Source organism: Battus philenor, unplaced genomic scaffold (assembly GCF_028537555.1).
Source record: "Battus philenor isolate CCGP_79_NKW_IND1 unplaced genomic scaffold, ilBatPhil1.0.hap1 SCAF_10, whole genome shotgun sequence".
Taxonomy (NCBI): domain Eukaryota; kingdom Metazoa; phylum Arthropoda; class Insecta; order Lepidoptera; family Papilionidae; genus Battus; species Battus philenor.
Window position 1 is genome coordinate 8,012,151 of NW_027181662.1, and position 11,341 is coordinate 8,023,491.

The 11,341-nt window shown below is 29.8% G+C and overlaps 1 protein-coding gene across 1 annotated transcript; it reads right to left on the bottom strand.

The window, feature by feature from the left end:
* Positions 1–7,648: 7,648 nt before the first annotated feature.
* Positions 7,649–9,334, bottom strand: LOC137926923 (uncharacterized). Its single transcript, XM_068770667.1, has 4 exons — positions 9,121–9,334; positions 8,645–8,778; positions 8,069–8,221; positions 7,649–7,791 (listed from the first exon to the last, which is right to left on the bottom strand). Exons 1-4 carry the CDS (start codon positions 9,297–9,299, stop codon positions 7,649–7,651), a joined length of 609 nt encoding a protein of 202 aa, XP_068626768.1. The 5' UTR covers positions 9,300–9,334.
* Positions 9,335–11,341: the final 2,007 nt, after the last annotated feature.

Genomic DNA, 11,341 nt, shown 5'->3' on the forward strand with positions numbered 1-11,341 from the left:
TCAATAGAAGAGGTGTGGTCTTTCATTATCTTAACGCTAGGCCACACACAACTTCAGCTTCTCAGCAAAATTAAAAGTTTCGCTAGTAGGTGATAATGCATTCGCCATATAGCTCTGTCCTTGCAGCTTCCTGTTTTCCACCTGTTTCGGTCTCTTCATAATTATTCAAATATTGTTAGGTTAATTAAAATAAAAGATCCAAAATTTTGACAGTAATGGCACCGTGGTAGCTAAACGCACGTATATTTTTAGTTAAATGTAAATGGAAGTTGAAAAAATATTTCTAGAATTTTCTAACGAAACACGAAAGAATATATTCCCCCACCGAATATAATAAAAAATCTGGCTAACATATTTTGTATACAATTATTTCCTTTTTCATAAATTTTTAAAATATATAAATAGCAAAAACTATTGAAAAATAGCAAGAAAATATTAAAAAATAGCAAAAACTATTGCCGCTAACTCGTAAGATTGCTTATTCTTGTCACTTCTTTGGGATCATGGATACAACAATTTGCAGTACTTTGCACTGCTCAACAGATATGTTTTGCAATATTTGGTACATATTTTCTTCTGTAATTGCATTTATCAAACAAATTTAATTGACGATCAATTAAATAATTTAAGTAATCAATGAATACTCAACGAGAGAATTAGTTTTTGTTACAATAGGAATAACTGGAATTCAAATAAAATTTATTCCAGTCAACCTGATATTATTCTTTTCAAAAACGTAATACGAATATTTCGAATGTCGCTGAAAGGATTTCATGAATATATTACAAGAGAGCATATTTTTTTAAATTCTTGCTTTTTTCATTTGTGTGCCACCGTCTCTCGAACTATTTGGTCATCCAATAATATTAAATATGTATGGGAATGTATGTTTTGTTTTTTTGGTTTTGTTTCAGCGTCTCGTGTCTTCGAAATTGTGTAGCGATTGCTAAACTAAAATAACAGGATCAATAACTTAGCGTACTTTTAAAATATAGAATTACCATTTGTAATAATCTATCACAGAGTCAGATGGTTTCATTATGTTAATGACAATATTGTGATCGTGATCTTACACTATCGTATTCATTTAATTATGGCTTATATACGCATATCGAACTATAAAACTAAAGTATAAAATAAAACAAAAACTTTGTTACTGTACCCCATGACATTAAGCATTATATTATTCTTGTAATTGTCTTCAAATAATAATACCGCTGTCCAAGTCGTGTTTGCTTTCTGCTAATGGATTAATTATCTTCTAACTCAACTACATGTAATATGGCCGAGATCACGTTTCATTATTTTAAAGCATAGTCTGAAACCCATGGACATAGCTCCGAACCTTGAAGAAAGTTTTTTTTTTTGGTTCGGTCAAAAGAGGAAAAATAAATGAAAAAAAATGAATATAATCTTTACATTTTTGTTCTAGGTTTTACTTGCGCTCTATTGCATGAAACTCATATTTATGCTAAGTATTTCACATTCAGTTATTGTTATACATTTGACCGTCAGATCAGATCCGGGAATTAAATGTTTTTTTTTGTTAATAAAATTTGTTATAGGTCTAGAAAATGGTAGAAATATTTGCCGTTATTACTATTTTCGGCAATTATGTGTTCTTGTAAAGGTTTAGGTAGTAAAAATTCCCTCATTCATATATTTTTGTCAACTTTATTAACATAACACAAAAACGTTACAATAATAATACGGAAGTGTAATTGGCAGTTTTATCGCAATTCGCGATTTCTTACAAAGAACCTTTGGAAAGATTGAAAAAGATTTATATTTTAATGGGATAATTCGTTCAATTAACTGATAATATATGATGAGATTAATACGTACACTTATATTACGTACGTTATATTTACGTAACTGAATATTTTATTTGAACAATTGGATCTTCGAATATAAAAATATCTAAATCATGCTAATATTAATTGTATACATAAACGTTCTATTTACATTTCAAAATAATACATAATTCGTTTATGCGGTTGAGGAGGCGTGCTTATTATGAAACCCCAGAAGATGTTTTTGATTCGTCGATGACCCAGTTTTGAAAATCTTGTTAGATGTATTTTACTAGATATCACATATTTCACTAGTAGTTTAGAACACAGTTAGGAACATAATATCAGAATAGATAAAATTTATAAACACTCAATAATGAATGAAAAGCCACATTTTTTATAATTACATACAGGTTGTATAATTTTAATAAATTAATAGAGATTATTTTCCGGAGTTTCCTTCTCTATGCTTTCTTACGAGAAAAGAGGTCAATGATGAGAATAATAATATTTATTTTCTAATTGAAGAAATTGAATTGAATCTGTTGAAGATAAGGCATAAGAGAGATAAAGAGGCATAAGTACTATTGCTTAATAATTTTGTAGTCTTAAGTTATTTCAAGCAGTTGTTTGGAGAATTCAATGCTTCGTTAAATACCAATTACAGGCGCTAAAAGTTTATTCAAATTATTTTAGGTTTATAATTAAAACTTTTAAAATAATGCAACGAGTATTGCCTTCTAAACCTATATAAAAATAATTTAAGTTATGTTATATATGTTCTATATATGTTATAATTTCTCGTATTCAGTATACATATGCGTGCAACTAAAATTATTAGAATTAAATGTTTTATTGTCGTTCCTACGTATCAAATCAGAAAAAATAATATTTATTACAAAGAAAGTCAAAATAATCACCTTAAAGATCTCTCATGCGTGATAAAATGAATTATTGCACGAAAGTGTCGAAAAAGCAATTGTACCTTCAGTTCCCATAACAACATATTTTTTATATTGTTGTCGATATTTAACGAGGGAAATCCGGAGGTAATGAAGGGGATTGAAACGTGAAATATAAAGTTTAGAGCAACATCTGTAGTACATACATTTGGAACATCAATATGAGTGTAAGTCCAGATTGTCGTCTCTAAAACGGGTTAATTTTTGGAAGACAAAAGCGAGAATTATTCCAAAACCATCATTGAGTTCAGGTAATTACGCCGATTTAATACATTTAATATGATTTACCCATCCGATAATTAAAGCGGTATATAGCCGAGCTGTACTTCAGCTCGGCTATATACGGCATGAGGGATCCCTCGAGCGTTGCTACCTAAAACGAGGTTAGGCTACTCGCTATCTGCACCCTGTCCTCTCAAACACGCGGAAACTATAAAAGGTTAACAGTAACCACCGTGTAAAAAGAGAACGGGGAAGAGAGTTAAGATATAGAAAAAAGGGCTATCATTAACAATCCCTTTAAACTATGAAAGTTATTGAAAAATTTTGAGACGTTTTGCTGGGCTATTAGATATTCATTAAATTTTTGTTATCTTTAAAGACTATTGACTACTGACTATTGTGGGACAACCCACAAATATTAGCGACCGCCTTACAACTACAGTTATAACTTCTTTTTTTGCTCTTATTTGCTTATGTTTTGGCTTCGACAAAACATAAGTGTCACAGTGTTTATAAAAGATCGCTTTCAATGGTTTCCGTCATAGCCAATATCCTGTCTGTGAGCACCATCGAGCATGGATCCTCGTTTGGAGCTGCGAAACGCAATCTGTGTCTCTGCGACATCCTCCATCCTCTTTGTCTAGAGGGACGAGGCCTGTCGTTCTGCTATGTGTCGCCGTGTAGTTGTTTGCAGCAAGCCCTGTGCTACTTGGGCAGTTTTGTAGTTATGGTTAGCCGCTCTGTGTTCTATCAGTTTCGGTCACTTTATTAGATATTGGTAACCAATTACTTCGTAAGCTGCACAAGTTCGTAATAAACAGATGGATTTGTAAAAAGCATTTGTGAATTGGTGAAATTGTAAATATTACGCGGATCACATACTTAATACTTTTCAATCAGTTAGTTAAATAAAAACACAGTTAGTGATATATTTTAAGTGTATTTAATCACAAACATAAGACACTGTAAAGCTTTATAATTCAACAATGTAAACGTCATTGTGTTTGTCTACCGAATTGTAAATCGAGACGTTTAAGGTCAAATTGCGATTTTTTTCATCGTCGAATTCCAAAAAACAAAATATTGTCTTAATTTTTTGTATTCATTCCAATAAACTATAAGTGATATTATTAAAACTGGAAAATATTCTTTTTCACCAGGATCGCCGGCTGTGATTTTTTTTGTGAGAAGAATAACTTATAAATAGTTTAGTAACGACAGTTGTTATTTAAATGTTACTTGAAATATTTACATAATAATAACTTTGTAATATTAGTCAAGGGAAAGTACAGTAATAAACAATGTGTGTCTTAAAGGTAAGATGGTCTGAATATGAGAGATGCCCCGTTTCATTCGTCAAGCGACAACTGAGACAGGAGTCGCACGACGAATGGAACAGGAGGTATATGGAAGGAACGACAGCTTCAGTGACGAGGATATTTTTCCCGGACGCCATTTCAGCCTACCGCGTGCTTCGCAGTGTCGAGATGGATACGGTCTTGGCCCAGCTCTTCACGGGTCACGGGGGGTTCTCTGAGTACCTTCACAGGTTCAAGCTCAAGGAGGATCCCTCGTGCTTCTGTGAACCGGGCGTGGGCCAGACCGTGGTCCACCTTGTGGCCCACTGGCCGGCGTTCGGAAGACTGCGCGCAGATTCCGAATGCCGGATGGGCAAAAAGATAGAGGAAAGGAGTATCTCGGCCATCATGTAAGGGGGAGAGAGAATGCTTCCTCAGCTACTGCAGGAAGTTGGTGATAAATGCAATAGGTAAAAATAAAACACAGTAATAGATTCAAATAGACTTGAATATGAATAAAAAACGTAAAGCAAACACTAAAATATAGAAATAAAAGAAATAAAGTAGTACCAAAAATAGTGCAATAAACAGTATAAGATGATAATTATAAAGAAAATATGTGTTAAATATTTGAACAATAAATGTAATGTTGCAAAATAAAATAGTAAGGAAACCTAGAATGTAGTGATTGAGGATGGATGTATGGCTAATGGAATGAAAGAGAAAGACTGGGAAAATTGTAGAATTAAAGAAACAGTACGACAGATAATATGATACATGAAAGAGAAGAATGATAATAATAAAAAATATGAATAAATTACTAGAAATAAAAAGTCCCTGTCCCACACGAGATAGGGGAACAAGAGGTCCCCAACAGCGGGGACCATAAAAATAAAAAAATAAAGGTAAGATGGTGAAATTCTTGATTTATTTGGTAATAAAAGTCGTGGTAACATATACATATAAAATTTAATCAATATTGAAATATCAATTGAAATTTTTACGAAAACTTTCATATAATTTTTTGTTTAACATCATTCAAAAGAATAAATTACTTAAATGAAAATACCACTTTTTATATAACATGTAATGATAGTCTTTAATAACGTAATAAATATTCAAGTTATGCAAATCATTCTGTTAATATGAATCAATCGATTATTATCATCCCGTCTTTAATTTTGTTTTTTAATTATTTTTATTATAAAAAAAATGATTTTATCATTAAAGGAGCGAGCCGAGGCTGCAGGCTAAAACTTTGAAGTTGTTTTTTGAAAAGATTTTCTCTTTTGTGCAACTGTTTTCTGTAGGGATGAACACATGTCTCTTTGTTTAATTTTAAAAATATTTCCTACGAAAATATTGTTTGTAAATGTAACATGATAGATGACTTCTGTAACTCCATTTCACCCCTATGTATGTTCAACAATTATTACGGGTTAATTTGTGATTTTTTTTTGACAATATCTGATTCCTTCAGATAACTTATTGATAAAATGTTACTGTTAGATCTGCGCTCGTGAGTTTTTGTTTCAAATTAGCTGCATACTAGTCCTTTTGTATCATATAACCCTAATTAATCATTGCAGTATGAATTTGAAATAATATTGAGATGCGTTTTTCTCCCAAGTTAAATATTAACATTTATTTGAGTGGATGTGGAAAAAAAACATGTCAAAACTTATTTTTCTCTAACCTTTTTTTTTTAAATAATATTCATGTTAAACAATGTAATTGTGTGAAGAAGCGGAGAAATTTCCATATTTTAATTACGCGAATTGCCTACTTCAAAAATGTTTAGTACAGCTAATTACCTGAATATTTGCGATTCTTATCAGTTAACAATTTTATATTCAAAGAGGGTATCAAATTAGTTATACCAATATTGGCGAATTACGTTTACCGATGAACCACGCCTCTGTGTTCTTCAGTTCATCTTGAGTCCATTCAAATGAAGTAGATACATTAAAAAATCCTTTCATTCACAACGGCGTATACATGAATGTACATAATTTCATCAGTAGTATATGTTTTATTTCAAAATGTAAAAAAACATGTCTTAAATAGTTTATTTATAAAGTAATTTAATATACAAATTATTACACACAGAACTTATAATACGTAGAGACCATTTTTAAATTAAAATACTAAGAAGCTTTAACACATTTGTACGAGTTTTGTTTTGTTTTTGTCAAAAATGCAATAATGCTTACCCGTATTCGAACTTTATTTTTGAAGATACGTCACTAAGACGTGATGCTTTAAAATTACAATTTCGAAATAAATTTTAAATGACAAAGTGATAAAAACTAACTATACAACATTTTTTTCTACAATTATTTGAGTGTGCAGAACAAAAGCGTGTTAACCTGCTGTTTTGAAGTATTTATTACTCAGAAGAGTTTGAAAACAAGGCCTATGACTTTATCATTGAGAGGAAATGTGTACAGAGATAGTGAAAATAATCTATATTTGTATTTTTAACATATGCGTAGCAAAGCAGTCGATTAACAAACACAGTGTAACCAATAATTGTTAATCTGATAGAACTATGTATACCAATCCAACCCAAAGTTTATACACATTTTAGTTTTTTTTGCATATTATGAAACAACACTTTATAATTAAAGAGGAATAAAAAAGAAACATAGTGAATTTACAAAAGATAATTTCATTTTAAAATTTTCTTTCTAGCGTTTTCATTGCTCGCCAGTTATTTAGAAGGAATATGCAAAGGAATATGCAAAGATTTGGTCGCTGGGGCATTAAGGTTCTGAAATGGAGAAACTGGACCGGCACACGTATGACGTCCACCGACAAGGTTAACAGATAATCTTGTTAAAATTGTGGGGAAACGCTGGATGCAAGTCGCTTCCCACCCGTATTATTGAAAATCTATGGGGTAGCCTAATGTTCAGTAGAGGACGCTCTACGGCTAAAATCATTATAAAGATGATTGTTACGTGAAGGACTATTATCAATATTTACTTATTAAATCGGCAAGTGAGTAATTACTGATTTCGGTTATAGACCTATGTCACTTCCACTTTTATATATATAAATGTTTTAATTTTTTTATTATATATGATGGCTTCCTATTATAACTTGTAAAACTATCAAAAGCTTGAATTTTTGTAGTAAATTTTTACTTTATCATTAATGTGGGGTATAAAATAAATGTTTTGTTTATTATTTCTCTTAAGGAAAGAATGTAGTGCAAGCCGCCAAATTAAGTGATGTGTATGCTGATGAAGCAATTAAAAAAGGCAATGACAAATTTGGTTGAATTTTTTTTATTACAAAACATGTTGTTATTTCCTGGTTATTATTTTAAGTCATAATTAATATCGTAGACACGTGTTGCAATAATTATTTAATCTAAAAATAAATTATCAAAAGGAATAGATTCGAGATGCTTGTTAACGGTATTAAAAATTTGTTTAAATAATTGATCAAGGAAAGGCGGAGTGAGCATTGCCGTCGCTTCTAAAAGTTTTTCTTGTTTGTCTGATTCGGCTAAAAATAAATATACATCAGTGAAGAAAATATTTCATTGCATAGCATTGTTCTAATAAACAACAAAATATTAGATAAGTTTCGTATACTGTTATTGTATTTTCATAAACACATAAATCAAAATAATTTGATTTTCTTATTAGGTTAGACTATAAGTCACTTAATGTGGGCAGTGGAAGACGGGTTTTCGTGGCGATCTTTAAGGGAGCCCTATATGCTTTGCAGTGGGCGCCTATTAGCTAGTATTTTATATAAATAGGTTTAAAAAAATACTTACAAAGTAAGTTTCCTTTATACATGAAGTTGTAATCAATATTCATTGGTTCTTTTGGTTGACCGACAACATTCTTTAATTTAATAGCCATATGCATTTCACCATCGTTCCCTTTAACTTTTTCAATGTTTGTTTCAATGTCGACAAAATATTTTCCTAAAAAATACAATGCCCTGACATTTTTATTTTATGTTCATTATTTTATATTCGATCAAAGATTTTCTATTCTTATCTAGATTTTTTTTTCGAATTGTTATAATTAAAGTTATCTTTTCCAAAAGTATCTAACATTAAACTCCAGTAAAATTTCCAAAAGGTTCAAAACCATTTTTATAATCACAATAATAAAATCAAATTCTACTTTAGTGTTATTAGTTATATACAGTTCTCATTTATTTTCTTGAATTTAGTTAACAACATTTTGTTACATTAAAAAGGGTGAAAATTTTAAATTCGTGTATATCTAAAATATGTTTTCATTGATCCCAATGGTCAATTAATCATAAATTTATACCTCAACGACTGAGTATCGAGACACGATATTAAGTAATAAAAAACATTTAATTTTTCAGTACTTACCGCAAGTAATTTTATAGTTATCATTTCCTTCTACAGTTACTTTACCCAGCGGACCGGAAATTACAAGATGGCCGGTCACATAAAGCGAAGGACACTCTATATTAAAATTTAATGTATGTGCATCCAAATTCAATCTGAAATATTAATTAAAGTAAAAAACCTATATTTGTAGTTATAAAATTAATATATATATGTATTTATTTGTGTGTGTATATAAAATAATTTGTAATAATTGACATTATAGGAAAAATAAACATAATTAATAGTCAAATACCTTTTTTTATTGGTTACCTCCAATAAAGTAAATAAATAAATGATTGAGTATACGGTTCGATGTGTATATGTAGTTTTTTTAGAATAACCGGTATAGTTCTGATTTGGGTTGAGCATTATGCATGTGACTATTAATGATTTAATTTTTCAATAATTATCATATGAAAATCCGGGATACAAAAGTTTAAATTATGGACACTTACTTAACGTCGTTAATCCTACATTTGCTATATCCTTTAACAACGGATTTTTCAAGCTTATACAATAAATCACCAACTTTTCCTTCGAAATCAAATAAATCGATAGGGTCTATCGGTTCAATATTTAGTGAAGGTATGCCATCAGCTAGATGAGGGACTACGATGTTAGCAGAATTAGTCATACATTTCTCGTCATTCTTTTTACACGTAACGATTACAGAATGTGCGATAAAAATAAAACATTTCGAATTATGGTAAAATTAAATATTTTTGTTAAGATTAAAACGCCTTGGTGTAAAACGATTCAATTATAAAGTGTTAAATAATTACAATTTTCTATTTATTTAATAATTTATTAAGCGTGACTAAATTATTATACCTTTTATTATTATATTTGCTATTATCTAATGCAGCTACGGGTTACTGTTTCTTTGTTATGCTTCATTGAATAAATATAACACTTACCTCTTTAATCTAGTAAAATTATGATTTATTTATAACCAAGAGGAGTTTAAGTTAGCCTTATGAAAATTAATTTAAAAATTACACTTTTGCATTTTATTATAGTGCATATAATTTCATATTTTATCGATGTGTCATGATCACATATGGGGAAACCGTATACAGAGTGGTTGGTTAGTCTTTATTCAGATCGAAGTAAGTGCTGGTAGGTATGCAAGGCAACGCTGAGATTACAGCTGCATTTGTCGAGTGGTTCGAGAAATGATTACTTGTTGGCTTGAAAGTAAGGTAAACGTCAAGCTTATTTGTCAGCAAAAATGCTTTACTATCTTTTACTTTTTTAAATATTTTACTTAATTATTTTACAATCAACCTGTAAACAGTAATCACTCTGAAATATGTTACATTAATTATTTTTATGACAAAAATTTGTACACAAGAATAGTGTTGTGGACCAATTAACTTTTTAAATAATAATTAAATCTGCGCTGTTAACAATTACGATTATACTTTAAAAATATTTTTAAATTATGTATATAATTCAAGTAATATGCGATATACACGCACTACATCATACTGATCTATATCTATGATTACAGATAAATAGGTGTACGATATACTTTATATTTATAAAGGCAGTAACTAATATAATTAGAAAAAAAAAAACTTAAATAATAAAGACATAGGGAAAACCCCAATCGATACAATTTTATTCAAAGGTTTTCAGAAATTAAATACAAAATTATTAATGTTTGTATCAATTTTTTGCACTTACTTATGTTCGAAAAAACTCCGACAACAGTATGAAATAAAAATAGAACTATCAGTAGCGAAGATGCCATAGTGTTGCTTTGTAGATTTGTGTTTAAGGAATGATTAAGTACAGTGTTTTGGTTTCTTATATAAGTGTAATAATCGAATTAAAAAAATAAGCAAAGTTTCGTCTAGGATTAATTTTTTGTTAACTTCGGTTACGTGTTTTGCTCTTAACCACAAAGGATTTTATACCATAGTAGGATTTAACAATCCAAAACTAAACCATTAATGTAATTAATAATTTTTGCTAAAGAGTAAATTACCTACTTAAAGATTGCCGTTTTAAAAACTATAGTATTACAAAAAATGTATCTTATACCATAGTATAATAAATTATTGTAAGTCTAATCATAAGGTAGACAGACGATATTGTTAAGGTGGTCGGAAGAAATTGTATGAGGGCCGCTTTTTGCCGGTGCTATAAGTTATTACTTATGGAAAAAACGCTAAATTCTTGAATTTCATTAATATTAAGAGTAAAAGAGTACTGTAACTAATGTGCAACTAAATAACGAGGTAATTAGTAAAATCGACTGCAGTTTTTCTCGGGCTAACTTTGGATGCAAAATTACAATGGAACTCCATTATTTGTGATTTATATAACACGACTAATTCCGCAATATATGCAATTAAAAATCCAATAATTGACAAATTTAAGCACAGCTTGAATAGTCTATTTAAGTTATTTTCACAGCGGTTACTAGCGTGGGGTAATGCTACTGATATCGATATAATGTTTGTACTACTAAACAGTGCTGTTCATGCTATCTATTACATGAGATCTAGAGATTTTCTTAGATAAAATTTTATTGATTAAATTTTACGACGGTACATAGTCAATATATAGACTTGAAAGTCTGGCCTATTTTACATGATAATATTAAGAAATTTAAGAAAAAACCGTGATATATATAAAGTTAAAAATAATGAAAAACTTATATAACTC